The 16,980-nt window shown below is 38.6% G+C and overlaps 1 protein-coding gene across 14 annotated transcripts in view; it reads left to right on the top strand.

The window, feature by feature from the left end:
• Positions 1 to 16,980, top strand: part of LOC103146627 (teneurin-3-like) — a 290,558-nt gene that overhangs the window by 145,231 nt on the left and 128,347 nt on the right. For all 14 annotated transcript variants that reach the window (XM_016677778.1, XM_016677776.1, XM_016677777.1 and 11 more), the window contains one exon: positions 15,362 to 15,629. In XM_016677778.1, coding sequence (XP_016533264.1) covers positions 15,362 to 15,629 — 268 coding nt within the window. The remainder of the gene's footprint in view (positions 1 to 15,361; positions 15,630 to 16,980) is intronic.

Below are 16,980 nucleotides of genomic sequence, written 5' to 3'. Positions count from 1 at the left end.
TGCATGCATGCATGCACTGCTCAAAAAAATAAAGGGAACACTCAAATAACACATCCTAGATCTGAATGAATGAAATATTCTCATTGAATACTTTGTTCTGTACAAAGTTGAATGTGCTGACAACAAAATCACACAAAAATCATCAATGGAAATCAAATTTATTAACCAATGGAGGCCTGGATTTGGAGCCACACATAAAATTGAAGTGAAATGTTCCCTTTATTTTTTTGAGCAGTATATATATGTGTGTGTATTTTATTTTTTTGAAGATGAAGGTGGATTTATTTATTTAATGCATGCATCTCAAGGTTGTTTTTAATTTACATGGGTAAATTATTGAATTGTCACACATTTGGCTTTCCATACAATCGTTTATAGTTTAGGTTACAGTTTGTGTGATGTGTTGGATTTAAGCTCCATATGTGCATTAAATTTAGGACAAATCAGCAACAGTTACTACAGTGAAGACTAAGGAGAAAAAATGCGTGGATTTTTTAAAATAACTTCAGTAATAGCCCTGGATTTTACAAACAGGCCTATTTTAAAAGAAAAAAAAATATTGCCCATAATTTGACAGGCCCACCCCCACCATCAGTGTTCACACATACAGTTTCTGTTCTCTTGTTTTGCATTGATACCGTAAGTGAGGGTGTCACCATTTTTAATAGAATTTAATTAAAATTTATATTTATAGTTTAATTTGAAACTAATAAAAACTCAGAGAAGCTTCATAAATGTTGTGAAAGAGACTGTGGAGATTTGGTGAAAGAGCCAAAAAATAGTGAACAAAACAATAATAAAAAATAGAAGTTTTTTGTTGGTAAACCTGTAATTCTCGATGAGGAGGAGCTCCGCCTGAAAAAGGAGTAAAACTGCTCTTGCTCTTTCTGAAAGTCGAAAATAAGCAAAACTATAAACTTAAAATTTATACAGTTGTAATTCAGCCTCAAGCACCGTAATGTACATCATTTTGCTGCTTCTGCATTTTGCACAGCGTTTTGGTCGTAAAATAGATCCAAATGGCGTGGGACGTTTCCTCCCCAACGTTTTCTATCTGCTGACAACCCAGGATTTTAGAATTTCTTTCTGCATTCTACTGACTGTTTTCTGTTAGGAAATATATTTTTATGACTTCAGTAAATCTCACCTACCTTTATAGATGGGTCGTATTCAGCCGGCCCGTACATGCGAAGAGCTAAAATAAATGAAAACGGCCCAATATGAAGTTCTCTGAAAACGTTAAGAAATTTATAAGTGGATGAAGAAAATATGGCAAGTATTTTTACCTTCATCAATGTGAAAGCTATAAAACATAATGTAGCAATATAAATAAACTGAACCTTTGCAAAAATGTCTTGTAGGTTAGGTATGATTTTATTTAATTTTTTTACGATCCCAAATGATTGTGCGCCGTCTTGGTTCACTTTCCTACTCATCTCCCATGTCAAATAAACACACTGATAGGCTTTCATGCAGTAAAATAAAACACAAAATGAAGCCCAGATACATGTGTTGGCCCCCTTTGCTCTCGGTAATCTAAAAACTGGTTGCAGAACATTTGGCAAGGCTGGAAGCCTCTAAAGATCTCATAACTGCCTGCACTTCAGCAACATGTGTCATCTGTTACTCACTTAGGCCGATTTGATTTTGGGAGTCCTGGCAGGGGAGAAAAGGAAACATGAGCAAGACGTTGCGTCAAAAAAGAAATCCTTGTTGCTGAGAAGAGAAAAATAAACGGCAAACACAAAGGGAGACCCAGAGGCTTAGCAGAGCACAACCTTCCCTATTAATGACCTGGCTGGTTGGAGCGAATTTAAGGACTGGTTGAGTGAAAAGGAGGGTACAGAGAGCTGACTTGGCAGGAGAAAATGAAGTTGAGAATGATAGTACAGAGTCGGAGACGGGAGGGAGAGCAGATGAGGGGTCAGTGCACCGGTGCCACAATAAGAAAATAGAAATGGTGGACTAATGAGAGATTGTGAAAAGACTGCAGCTGCTAGAACTAAAGAGGTGAGTGGAGCAGAAGAGAGGAAACGAAACAAGAGGTCAGCTGAAGAGGCTAGTTGGAGCGGATAGAAGGGCATGAAGAAAGATGGAGATATCATCAATTACACACAAACTGAGGCCTGAAGCTTTATCGCCCCTTCTCCTCTCTGTTTGCTTTGTCACAGACACTGTGCTATTAATATTACAGTGTCCTCTGAACTCATTTCTATTTTCACACAACTGTTTGTCTAAGCACTATAGATTTACAGAGGCACGGTGCAAAACGTCTTCAAACACAGCCAAGCATTTTATTTATTCTTTATATTCTTTTGAGTGAAATCCAGCTTCCTTTTAAGAGGGCTGGGACTTTTAAGCCATTTAACATCGACCCATATTAATCATTCAACGTAAAATACACAGAAAACAAACACTGAAGCATTGTCGTCTTTGTGCGCATGTCTCTTTTTTATCCACCAGAATAAATCAAGGTCAACTATAGACACTCCAGATAATGTAGCCTTTTAAAGCAACATGAGAATTACATATTCAACATCTTTCTTCAGCTAAAAGGGGAAAAAGGGATTTTGGAGAGTGTGGAGTATTACAGATCTCCATCCATGTGAGGACCGGATGAAGAAAGCAGCTCAGGTGCTTGTTAGTCACGATTCTGTAGCCAAGCAAGACCAGACAGAGGTGTTTGCTGGGACTGTTTTAATTCTGCTGTGGGACTGTGTCCTTATTCATCTGGTGTGTTTGGTGATTCTTGGTTGGATTCCTTTAATGGTCCCTTATCCTGAACTGTTGAATGTTAGTGCAGATGTTTTTGTTGTTGTTGTTGTTGTTTTTTTGTTTTCCATTTCATTGAAAAGAAAATCCCTGCAACAGAAGAGTTGAAAACTAATTTCAGTAAATTAGTCACTTTGAGTCATTTATTGATCTTTAGAGCTTAACTGCTCAATTTGAGTGATTCTTAGCTATTAAACTTGCATAGAAGTGGTGATACAACTATAATGTATGAAAATTGTTTCATCGATTTCATCACTTTGCATTCAAACAGCCAAAACCTGAAAAGTAGAGGGATTTCTTTTCTTTTTTTTACCATTGGGAACACTGGTAACCAACTATCCTCATCACCTTTGTGTTCCAAAATGTGAAGAGACACACAGTCTGATGGTAATCCAGATTTTCTGCTTGTATATATGCAGACTTCATGGTTCATTAGACATGGATGTTGTTAGAGTGACAAAGAAAAGGCCGGTTTTCTTTGCTTGAAGCAGACTTTGTTCAGGAAAGAGCGACTGGATATCGCCTGGAAGTTTAAAGGTAAATAAATAACAATGCTGAATATATTTTCTGCTTCCTTTGAAAACGTTTTATTCATAAATTTCTCTCTGAGTTTCAGTAGTGATGCTTATCTGGGAATGATCTGCTTTCAGTTCTTGTTTTGGAAATTTTCTAGCTGCATTTTTATTTTTCATCCTGCAATCTTTCCTCTAGATTTTGTTCTTTTGGCTCTTTAGTGTTTTCTTTTTTTCAGATAACAATTGTGAAATAAATTCAACACAGTGTTCAAAGTAGTTCGCCACGTACCTGCTCCTCCAGGAATGTGATGAATATCCTCCATGGCCTGTTAAATGTTCAAGGCTTCTTCTTTTATACACAAAATAGCCGCTGTCAAAGCATTTTCCAGAGGGAGCAAATCAAAACAGATAAGTGAAAAAAAAAATCATAAGATATCCCTTTCCTTTAAAAGGTTTTTATTTGTCATTTAGTCAGAAAATCTCCACAAAAGATCGTGAAGGATTGAGGTGATTTATGGAAAGATATACTTGGGTTAATGGCACTACAGACACTCTGCAGAAGTACTTGTGACTAAGAGGATTACTCCTGTTAATGCTACCATTAAAATGATCTTGGAGTACTCATTGTCAATGACAGCCAACCTGTTGTTGTCGACACAATGAGACATGCTTCTTTCCCCCTCTCAGACGCTCTTCTTCCTTTTCCTTGCTGCATCCCATTATGTTTGTATTTCATGCTTCCCGTTTCCTTTTCTTCTACTTTTGCTTTGGCCTAATACCTCCACGACTGTCATTTTTGTTTCTTTCTCAGGGTTGCTGCCTCTGGGTCAGATGCATCAGCTATAAAAACAAAAATCTGTAGTTTTCACAGCTAGGATTTCAGAATGGAGAGTTACAGAGGAGAAAGTAAAAAAGCTGAATCCAGGACCTTGACACAACCTACAAACACACATTTATATGTATTTTATTGTTTATGTGACAGATTAAAACGTGCACATTTGTGAACTAGAATGATAATTTGATATAGTTCCTGAAGTATTTGCAGATGAAATGGTTGTGGTGTAAATTGGTATTCAGTGTCCTGAGTCTATACTTTTTTAGACCCATCTTTCCCTGCAGTTTCTCCTTTGGGTATTTCGCCACTAGCTTTGCACATCAGCTTCTGCAAAAGAAAGGCACCACAGCATGATGTGACCACCTTCTTTCCACATGTTTGTGCTTTCCCCTACATTGCTTGTGGCAAACTGCAAGCCACATCTCCTGTGGCTTTCTTTTAACAATGCCTTCCTTCTTGCCACCCTGCCATAAAGGCCAAATTTATAGTTTGCGGGATTAATAGTTGTCCTGTTGACAGATTCTCCCAGCTGAGCTGCAGCTTTAAGCAGCAGTGACACTGTTTCCTACTTTAAACTTCTCAACAACTTCGTCCGTGACTTGTCTGATTAGTTTCTTGCTCTCTATGATGATTTGTGTTCCCTAAAGTCCTCTAACAAACCATGCTTTTCATATTTGCACAAATATTTACAAAAACATGAAAAGCATGAACCCATTTTGTTGGTCTGTCAGATAAACTCTTAATACAATCCGTTGAAGTTTGTGGGCGTTGTGAAAAAAGTTTAATCACTATGGATACTTTCCAAAGGCATTGTGCAGTTTTTAAATTGAAGCTGTTACTTTCTACTTATAAAACAAGGAAATACATTTCCGTTGGTGAGCGACAACACTTTCTAGAGTTGCCTACTCAGTCCCGCACTATAGGCAAGGTGAACAATGAGGTACTTCCTACTTATAAAAAATGAAAAATAAAAAATCTCCCACTTACACGAGCAGCAGGCAGGGTTGTTGTTGTGCTTACCGTGGCAGAATGGTGCAAAGCCGAGCGAGTGGCACACATCTCACACCGAGTTCGTCCAACTTAAGTCCTTCAGCTCCCACTCCTCTTCTCTAACATCTGGCGTGCCTCAGGGCTCTGCCCTAGAATCCCTACTCTTCATCATATACCTTTTTCCCGTTGGCAGTATTTTCCGTACAGTTGACATTCGTTTCCATTGCTGCATGGATGATACCCAGCTCTTCTTACAGTAATCCATTTCTGTGCTCCCAGTTTTCTCCCTCGCCTCCTGCTTGTCTGAAATACAACCTTGGTTTATTTCCAGCTTCCTAAAACTAAACAGCGATAAAGCTGAACACCTTCTTGAAGGAGCTAAATCAGTATTATCCAAAAAAGACGGTCTTTCTCTCTCTATTGACGGCTCTAAAATCCCCCCTTCACCCCAGGTTAAGAGTCTGGGTGTCATCCTTGATGGCTCCCTATCTTTCACATCTCACATTAATAATATCACTCTGTGTGCATATTTCCACCGACGCAACATTAATCGTCTCTGTCCGCTTCCTCAGATCCTCCTCTCCCATCCACCTCACTGTTCCCTCAGCATAATGGGGAGCAGAGTTTTATCCCAATCTGCTTCCAGACTCTGGAACTCTCTCCCACCAGACATCCATAACATTGACACTCTCTTCCTATTCAAATTCAGACCTAAAACTCACCTGTACTGTCTGCAGAATGAATTCAGGTTATAACCGAAGGACATAACCTTACTTTGAAGGTCATGGGCCACGTGTCCGTAAGACTTTTAGGTAATATTCCTGGCTTTATGATTTCAAGGAGAAGAAAGAAGCTGCATGTAAGAGTGTGTGTTAAGGATGATTGAAGTTGTGGCTACACCTTCTCTTACTTCAGTCTTAGTAAACTGCAGTGTGGCTTCTTGATGGTGTGTAGAGGTGTATCGGAGAGAAGTGCCGCCGTTACAATTTTGGACATCACAGAAATCTGTGATTAATTGCAATTTTGTTACGTTTTGATGTGTTAAAAGGCTTTTTCTGAGTGTTCAGCTGAAATGGAGTAGCAGCTCAGAAAGACTGCTAATTTGTGACACTCACAACTTCACAGTTGGTAATGAGGTGTACGTTAGGCGTGCTTAATAGGGCCTGCTTGGTCCACCTCTATCAGAGAATTTGCAAAATGTGCATAAGAAGGTGTTATGCTTGGGAATTAATGCACTATGTAATTGAAAATAGAATTAGAAATGCAGATCAACAGGAACTGACTCTACAAGATCTTTATTTTGCCTTTTTGCTGAAAATGTGCTATAAGTAAAATTACCTTTTACATGCAAAACCTTCTATACTGCAATTATAAAGAATCCTATTGGTCTTATGATCTGATTGCTGTGTGTATTTCAATGATGCTCCTGGAGGTTTGTGTGACCATGCTGCAGGTACTGAGTGTCCAGGCTTTGTGTGTGTGCATGATGTTTTTGCGGAGCTGCAGGTCTGAAGTACAGATCAGACTGATTCATTCAGTCAGGTACCATATGGGTCCACCAGCTCTCACCGAGTAATATAATAACAATAGCTCAGGGGAAGGAAGGATCCTTTTCCCAGGAAAACAGAAGTATGCACAGAAATATGACTTGTGCACACATGGCCATACATGCACTTTAAAGTCACAGCATATGTCATCATTAGGCTGAAATAATAATCCTGGCAGGACAGAGCGCCAGAGTCATGACTTCATGTCCAGGCTGCAGCATCAGGAGCACCAGCTTCAGTAATTGTTTCCATTCCATGTTCTTATTTACAAGAGTGCTCCAAGGTTTAATCTGCATTTTAAAAAGTCATCCAACCTTCTTCGTGCTGCTTATTTCCAACCAGCTAACGAGCATTGCCTCCCTCTGAGTTGCTGTTATCATTTCTGGACTTACCAAGAGCTCTGCTGGATGGAAGCATTTTTCCTTATTATCATATATCGATTTTGGGAATGTGGTTTTGTGACTCCTGGAACAAAGCCCAGAATTTCTGGCTTTGTGTTCAGTTTTCCTATGAATATATATTTGTCAATGGACTTGAATTTAGAGCCCTTTGACAACAAGTTTATGTTTAAAAGACGCATAATGTTTTCATTATTTCTGATTTGTCCACTACTGGGGTTGCAACACGTTTTGATGTGCAGAGGCTTGTAGGAAGACTTGGAGTGGTGTTTTTCAGTGAGTTGGAGTCAGATTTTCACCCCTCTATGGGAACAGTAGGAGGCTTAATGTTTGTAATCAATACAATATAATGATTTTGTTCCAGGACATGTATCCTTCTGTCTAATGTTTCCAGTTTATTTGTGTTTACCTGCTTTCTTATGCTGGTTGTTGAGCAGGAAGAGGTGTTTTCCATCTAATCACAACAAAGACTGCCTTGGCTTTGGAAGCAGGACTGCCTTACACCTCGTTCCTTGCCGGGAGTCCAGAGGTGGAATGAGTTTTCATGCTTCAGGAAACACGAGTCTTAACTCTTGTACTGACCTCTCTTAGTATGTCAGTGACTCTTTTACTTTCTACTGGATCGGTTATGTCCTCTTCTTTTCGCCGAGCGTCTCATTCCTGCCTTGCCTTTTTCTTTCTTTCTTGCTGTCCGTCTCTCAGAGTGCCCCTGTCCTCCGTGTTGTTCTCACTCTACTCCATCTAAATGTCACTGCCAATTGTTGGGCTTTCAGAAACTTTTAAATTACACCCTGTGTCATCTTCTGTTCTCGGTGTACCTGCTTTTCTGCATTGTCTCATCTAGTTTCCATCAAAAGTGATGAAGTTTAACACATATCCTGACCTCCACTTCATCTTCCCTGACAGTCTTATCAAACGTAGTTTATCTGATTTTACATTTTTTTTAAGACTTACCTTTCTGACAAATATTTGCTAATTTATAGGAATACTTACTTTGTGTAAATCTGCCCAGTCGTGGTCAAACTTGAACAAGGATGGGTTGATATGGTTCGCTTAAAGCCAGATTATGTTTTCCAGTACCTCTAAAATGTTTGTATCAATCTGGAAAGCAGATTGATACAAATTTGTAAAAGCTCACATCACCTTTGCTTGCTAAATAAGCTGCTTTTCCAGCCACTCTGCAGTAGTTCTGCCACATATATTTGAATTACTTACATATATAGAGTTCTTGTGGTTGATGTGGTTAGTTTCTGCACCTTCACCATCAGTTTCCTCTTCCTGGGACTGCAGCGGTGGTTTACGTTGGACTGCAACATATAAACTTTTTATATGTAAAAACTTACAAAAATTTGAAAGTGCATGAGCAGGCATGATCATTTTTGAAAGAATAGCATTTTAGGCTACCAAGCAGGTGTCGACTATAAACCCAGCTTAATCTGCCTTTTCTGTCACTGTTACTGGTGTATAAAAAAACCCTATTTCATATTAAGAAATGACTCTTAGCCTGGTGGGGGGGACAAGCCAAGACTGGTGGCCCGCCAGGCTTATAATACTCTAGTGGAAACCCTCCATTCTGTATGTACAATTTAGAGTTGTTAGCTCCTCTCCCCTGCTGGAAGCCCCATCCGAAGTCAAGGGTGTACTGACTACTTTGTGAAATGTTCCTAAATGAATCATTGGGTATTTTTTTGTTATTGTATTTTGTCTTTATTTTTAGGAAACTGTTCATTTCTGCTGCATGGTGAGATCTTTTTATGTTGCCGTTGAAGGACATGATGCACGTAACTGCCGACTGTTGAGAAAGCAACAGGAGAATTTACTCGGCACTCTGCTGGCATGATTAGGATGTTGATCAAGTCATGTAGTTGCATACAAGCCACACGTCTAGGGTAATTTCCCACTCCTGTTACCAGACCCCCCATGCAGTACCTCAGATTCAGACATGCTCCCTCACTCCGCAGGAAATCTATACCTGCTTCAAGCAGTCAAGAACTCCCACGTTCTGCAATGCATAATGGGAAATGCACTGAGTTCTCCAAGCTCCCCAGAAGACTTCTCCAAGGCCCTGCAGAGAAATTCATGTTATTTCTGTTTTTTATTGTCCAAGTTTTAAGTTCTGTGTGAAGAGTGCCTAAACAAGACTGGGCAGGAAAATACTCCAGAAGAAGAAAGTTACTCCTTTCTCTTGATTTTTACACTACAAAAGGAATGAAAGCGGTTAATTGGTTGATTTCTTTTTTGGTATGAGACATGAAAACCTCATGGGGTAAGGCAGGACGTTTGATATAAGAATATGGCTGCAGGAAGAAGGTGAAGAGCACTTCCTAAAGAGTCACAGTCACTTTACAATCCATGTTTTACCTAAACCAGTAACCAGCCATGCTCAAAGTTCTGACTGAGACTTGTATATTAACCGAATTTACGGCTCTTTTTGCAACATCTTGGTGAGACGCGTACCAGGACTCTCAAAGTATAAACAACCCTGAAAGCGTCCCAGGCTTTTGAGTTTAATAAATTAAAACGGTGAATCATTTGAAAACTGTTTTTCACCTTTAATGTAACGTTTGTCCTGCACAGTCTAACTGAAAAGGAAATAAATCTGTTGGAGGCAAACACATCAAAAGCTCAAAATCTCCAACAACCTGGGTAAATAAGTCTGCTAAAGCTCAAGTCTTTGTTGAGCCGCCTTTTGATTCAGTTTCAGCCTCCAGATTTCTGTGGTTGGAGTCTATCAGCGTCCCACGTCTTGCCTTGGTAATCTTTGCCTTCTCTACTTTGCAGCTGTCACTTCAGCTCCTGTCAGATTTAATGCTGGACTCTGACTAGGCCTTTCCAAAACTTTAATTTTCCTCTCATGAAATCATTCTTTGGTTGATGTTAATTTATGCTTGGACTCACTTTGATGCTGAAAAATGTAGCCCCTCTTCATCTGCAGCTTTCCAGGTTTTGGGTCAAATCTGACTGCTTTTTGGAACCGTTCATAACTTTGTCTGCCCTGACAAAAAACACAGTTCCACTGGGAGAAACATGCCATGTTTGACTGTAGTGTTGTTGTTGTGCCAAATATCTGACTTGGAATTGTTACTCAGTGGTTCCAGTTTGGTTTTTATCAGACCATTACACATTTTCTTGTAGGATTCTGGGATATTTTGCACAATCCTAGTACTTCTTAGAAATTCCTGTAGCACAATCAGTGTTGCTGAACCTCTCAGGAGGCCCCTGATTAGCTTCAGTATTGTCCTATGATTGGACTGAAATATATGTTGTGGATTATTGATCCTTATGTTGACTGAAATCTTTGCACGGTGAAGTCATTAAGATCCTTTGTACCCTCCCTGCAAACTACTCAGAAAGGCTGAAACTGAATTAAAAGGTGTTTCAACAAAGTATAATTTGTGATCACACAGATTTATGCATCTGTTATATTGTTGATTTGTACTATGTATATTTTTTCTTCTCTTAAACGTCAGTTTCTACTAAAATTTTCCATAATAATTGTCTTGTTATATGTTGCAAAAGTTTCAAAATGATGTTATCAGTTGTTTTAACATTTATATTTACGTTTCTTGTTTCAGATTGACACAAAACTGAGCTAAAAATGCTTGGAATGAACAGGAAAACAGAGCGAACTAGACGGGTTGAGAGTGCATTAACCAAACTGTACCGTCTCAAAGAAAATAAACACGAGAGTTCAGCTTGAATCGAGGTTCTCTCACCACATGGAGAAATGTCTGTGGGGAAAACGGTGAACTCCATGTCATAACTGTTTTTTGAGTCAGTGTGTGCATTAAAAGGTGAACGTGGTCTGCAGGCTGAAAAGCACTTAGAGCGGTCAACAGGAAAAGAAAGCGGCTATTTCATTTTGTTTCAGGTGATTTACCTGATTTATGTTTCTGCAGTTCTTTTCAAATTGTTCCGCCTTCCTCGTCTTTTCACTAATTTGATGGTGATGACGACAATAAGGAGGATTAGAAATGATTGGTGGTCAAAAGTGTAGCTGTTCAGGACATAAACATCACAAGTGATTTTTTTTTTACTGGATTATTCTGTTTTCACTGCAGGATGGAAGCTAATCATTACAGTAACAGTATTTTTCATTTTTCATAACCTCTCTGGTAGACGTTTTGCATGTTAAGGGCTTTACTCACAAACCCCTACTGGGCAGCATTTTGCTTTCTAATAATTAACACGTTTTGAACACACGCAGACGAGTTTCCTTGCAGTGTGTTGATCTTTATTTGTTACCCAACATTACATTTCTCTATACGTTCACTGCTGTCTGTTGCACTTTTCTTTTCCACTTTTGATGTCTCCTTCTTTCATCTTTCTTTAGCTGAGAGTATTTATATTTGTGCTGCAATAAGACACATTCTCCAAAGCAATCAGAAATCTAATATATATGTTAAAGTACAACGGCAATTCAGTTTGGCAAACGTTTTTGCAAGATAGACTGCGTGTTTGGCAATTTAGGTTATGATTTACAGCCTCGAAATGATTTAACAATAGCTTTGCTCCTTATTCGCACTTTGTCTGATTCAACCTCTGTCTGTTGTGTCTCTCTTTGTAGAAACAATCAATTTTCTTTTCTAGCTTTCAGAAACACCTCAACAGTTAGCCGTCTTAGTGCAGAGGTGCAACTCTTTTACGGGTCGCGCAATTAGACTCAGCTCTTATCTGATGTATCGCCAAAAAATGCAGCTGAACCAGAGCAGCGTGTTACAGGCGTGAGCTTACACCGTGGTTTTATGATTGTGTTAAATCCACATGGTCACTGCGGTTCAGCAGCTGCGTTGCAACCTGAAGGTTTTGGGTTCGATTCCAGCTTCCCCTCGTCGCATATCGATGAGCTCCTGGGCAAGACACTTAACCCCAAGTTGTCTGTGTGTCATGTGTGAATCGGTGAATAGTGTAAAGTGTGTTTCACTGGAAAAATGTTACATAAGTTTGGTCCATTTATGAAAACATTTAACACATAAATACCTTCATAAGACATAACTCTAAATTAAAAGAGAAAAGCAAAAATACTCCTGTTGTTGATTTGTAAATGTTATATTTTACTGTAGAACATTTATTAAATGTCATTTCGATTCTGCGTCTTAGACTTTACAAAAATCACAGAATAAAGAACAATTTTTAGTTGTTTCCAATTAAATCTGCTTATTACCAAAAAAAATCGGCTACTTCGCCACTTTACTCTTTATACAGTAACACTGGGACTCTAACAAGCTGATATAATCTCTGTTTTAATCTGCATGTCCAAACAGACACATTAGATTTTATTATAAGAGAGATAAGTGTTGGAGCTATCTGAGCAGCACTGTACAGCAACATGTGGAGGAGGGGCAGCGCTGTCTCTGTGCTCCAGGCAGCTAATAAAAAAATTCTGGTTATTCCTGCACTTTCTCAAGCACCTCATTAAAAAAACCATTATTATTTAAATTGGGGGTTCTGTAGAGTTGTTTTTTACATTTTGCTCACCTGATGTAGGTATTCTGCATCAATCTGCCTAATTTAATGATTTGGTGGGTCAGCCATCATCCATTTCTACCAGACCAGTAAAAGCACGATAACGCACCGTTTTTTGGACAGTTGGAGCCGTTTAGTGTAGTGTGACAAACTAAATGTGCAGCCGCAGTATTTTGTTACCGTTAGAAAATGCGAAACCTCTGTGTTTTCCTGTCACCGCACCAGTGACCGTGACCATCTTCAAGCTTTAAGAAATGTTTATATCCCTGTTGTTGACTTGTCGTCTCGTGCCATGAAAACCTCAGGCTTTCTTCTTGCAGTTTGGATTCAAACTTTATAAAAACACCAGACCACTAACGGCTGAAGCTCCCTGGAGGAACGAAGTCCAGTTGTAGACAGACGACATTAAACACATGATCACAAGCTGTTTATTTGACTTTTTAATCTTCGGAATGACATGTTGTTAACATTTGGATTTAGACCAGCAGTAAACAAAAACACTGTTGGGAACATACACGACTTACACATCTGCTACTTACCGTACTAACGAAAGCTGCTACTCCAGATTGGGGCTAAGGATTATTTTAGTAATCAATTATTCCCTCAATAATTGATTACTAAAATCAGTTATTAAAAAAAATAAATAATAATAAAATATACAAAAATTTGGCACATTCTGTTATTTTTTCATTTAACAACTTAAGTAAGTTTTTCTGGAGAATTTGAACCAGGTGAAGCCAAACGCAACTGATGAGTTCTGGGTAGAACATATTTATAGACAAAGGGCTTTTTTGCATATTGTTTTTGACTAAATTACGTCTGAGTGTGTTGTTCTTTGAACAATTGGTCTTTTTAAGTGTATATACTCCAACTAACTAAATTCAGTAGACGGTTATTTCAATCATGGATTCATCACGATTAAACGATTCATAAACTCCAGATTGGAGAAGAAAAGAAAAATGTTCCATTTTGTGTCAAACACAAACCTACTCTGACTTGTTATGCTTTTGAAGCATCATCACAGTTGCTGTGGAGGTATTTTGACACAAAGCAGTTTCAGTTGATTGAGATTTGCAGGCATTTTCTTTCTGCACAGCTCTATTAAGGTCCCGCCGCAGCATTTCCACGAGGCTAAGCTTTGATTGGGCCATTACAGCAAAATGATTCTTCTCTTTTTCATACATTCTTTTAGGGATTTGCTTGTGTGTTTGGGATTATTCTCCTGTTGGTGATTAAATTGTGGCCAATCTTTGGCTGTTAGAAAAAAATAATACATGTTGCATCTGCATATTACATCTCTTCAGCGGATAGGATCAGCATCTCCACAGTTTTACTGCCAAATATGGAGGATTGAGTCTATCTCTGTCAGCTGTACTTACAAATTAAATTATAATTAGATTTTTCATGAAACACACAGATTCAGGCAGGATGCGTTAATGTTCTCATTTCCATCACATGTCCAAAAGATGTTGTAGTGAATATTAAGACTAAAATTATTATTAACACTCAATAAGAAACCAATCAGTGTGTGTTTTTGTTTTCGACAAGCATCCTTTCAGGTTTACATAACTGAAACATTTAATCGGTTATCAATACAGCATATGGAGAGAGAGAAATCCTAAAGCAAACCACAGAGTCCTCCTTCTTCCACTGCTCTGTTCCTGTACGCATCTCTCCTCTTGTGTCTTTGTTTTCTGTTCGCTCCAGTGAAGGCTGCGCTGACAAAATAACAGCAGGGCTGGGAAATGGAGATGTGATGCTCTTTATGCAAATCAAATCTTGCGTTGCCATTCATTTCACTCAGAGCACCCAGAGGACGGACAAAGGAGCGGAAAAGCACTGGGGGGAAAATAAGCAATAGAGAGAGCTAAAGGCAGGTCAGCTTTAAGTAAATATTTTTACAAAAACCCAACAGTGATTTGTGACCGCCAGCCTCTAATCAGTATTCAGCATGGCTGAGTTCAGAGCTGAGTTACTGCTCTCAGCAGCTTCAGTGAAGCAGCAACACGTAAAGATCCGCAGTTCATTAATGCTGACATCAGACTTCTCTGATGGTGATCTTTAATATCTGAGGGATAAATGCTTGTGTTAACAAGGCTCCTAAGCAACCTGGGAATGTTCTCAGGTCTCAATGAGCATCGTCCTCGTAACGCCACATTATGTAATAATGTAAAAACGTCGGGCTTTAAAATGTGATAAAGCGTCATTAAAGCAGTAATAATCGATGCAAAATGTAACAAAACCTTTGAAAGCCTAATACCAAACGTTCTGGCTTTGAGTCAGAAAAGGCAATTAAATGACCAAAAGTTTATTTATTGACCAAAGTTTCACTTTAAATGTGCATAGAAATTACAGCATGATGGAAGTATAATGATTAGGATGAACACAAACAGTTGGTGAATGTTTATTGCATGATGCTCCATATTACTACCTTCAAATTTCTACCAAAGAGCTTTGTCTGCATTTTGTACTAATCAGCGCAAAATGTATGAACTAGTTACATACACTGTAAAAAACAAACGTGTCTAATTTACAGTAAAATACCGGCAGAATGTTGCCATATAAATACTGATTTTATCGTATTAAATATGTTTGTGGATTATTACATAATTTAGCTTTAATAATGTTTTATTCCATTTTGAGGCCCAGTTTTATTACTTTATTAAACACTGTGGCTTTATAACCCTTCCTTACTTTCTTTTATTTACTTACTTCTCCTCTGGTTTATTGTTTCCATTTGAAATGCTCCCACATATTTGATGTCAGGCTGCTGATTGTGAAGCTGATTAATTGAATAATAGCGACTCCTCAAAAACGTCCCTGTGTTCCTGTTAACAGAACAACCATCAAATCACCATGGCTCCACCTTGCCTCCTGTACCGCCGCCTCACCGCCAGCAGCCCTCAGTAACGGCCCTGAACCAAGCCTTGGGCTCCACGCACCACGCTGGCCAGAACCTAAACTCCTCGCGCCAACTAACCCCTCCTTCTGGAAGCCCGGCTCCCGTGGCCGGCCAATCACCAGCCGAGCTGCAGACCACGCCCCCCGAGAGCGTCCCGCTGCAAGACAGCTGGGTGCTGGGTAGCAATGTGCCTCTGGAAACGAGGTAATAACGCCGGTTTTAATTCAGTCTGTTGGTGTAGGTGAGCGTGTGATTGGATGCAGGTCTGGGTAGTAACTAGTTACATTTACTATAATGACTTTGTTTTTGTTTAAATGTACTTTTAGGAGTATTTTTACTTTTACTTGAGTAATTTCATTATGACGTATCACTGCTTTTATTCTCTACCCACTGTGAGTAACTTCACTGAATTGTTAGTTTCATAAGTTTTTATTGAAAGAAACAGATTTTGAACATGTTACTTTAATTTTCTTATGTGAATTATGGTAATTTTGGTCCTTCAAATACCAAAATTTCCATTTAACTTTATCGCTTGATCCATCTGCTGATGTAATTTTTAAATATTAAATGATTTTTTTACTCTTTTACATCAGTAAAAATATGTTGAAGTACTGCTACTCTTACTTGAGTAAAACTTCGGGGTTTTCCACCTACCTCTGATTGGATGAATGTAGCTTCTGTAATTTCTGAGTTGTCGTCAATTCCAGAAATGTGTTGTACAATTTCCATCCACTCAAAACTTATAGTTAGTGTGTACACATGTGATTTACAGTGAAGCTTTACAGAAATCCAGGTGAAGACCCAAAATGAATAAAACCTTTTGTGGATGTATATTTGAAATCGTATTAATGCCAACAAAATGTTTCTGATGAAAATGAGGGCTGCATCTCTTAAAAGATCTTTACAGATGCCTCCTTCATTTTAATAAAATAATGCAAAAGGAGTCTGAAAAAATGAGTTTTTTCATTTGCATTTTATTTAACAAAATGGCATGATGAAAAATATGCATACTTTCCTTATTGATCAGTGGAAAAATCTCCAAAGTCTTCATTGCTGCGAGAACGTCAGCATGTTTCTACCTTTTATGTCCAGTTTGATTTTGAGCTCCAAGTCTTTGAGGTTTGAATGCCTCCCATCCATCACCCTAATCTTTAACTCCCTCCACAGTTTCTAAATAAGATTCATGTTGGGACTCCAGAATGTGAATATTATTTCCAGTCCTAAGAAACAACTTGGTCAACTTTTGACATGAGCTGCATTTTTTTTTTAACATTACTTTCTTGTTAATGTGTCTGGATTACATTTAATGCAAAATGTAAGGTGTTTCTTTTTATCCAGTTGTTAAATGACCGTCACCTGGGAGATGTGGCAGAAAACCAGACAGGATGAATGTTTAGCTTTGGCCGTGGAGATCTATGCCTGAGAGGGAAAATCCAAATTAAATTTGATGTAATTTAAAACAAATATCCTGTTCTGATATGATTTCCCAACCTCTTCCATAATGTAAGAAACAGCCATCTGCTCTTATCCATAGATGAGGCTGGCTGTGCTATGA

This window comes from Poecilia formosa, unplaced genomic scaffold, assembly GCF_000485575.1.
Source record: "Poecilia formosa unplaced genomic scaffold, Poecilia_formosa-5.1.2 Scaffold164, whole genome shotgun sequence".
In the NCBI taxonomy this organism is placed as follows: domain Eukaryota; kingdom Metazoa; phylum Chordata; class Actinopteri; order Cyprinodontiformes; family Poeciliidae; genus Poecilia; species Poecilia formosa.
This window is presented reverse-complemented; position numbering and strand designations above follow the sequence as displayed.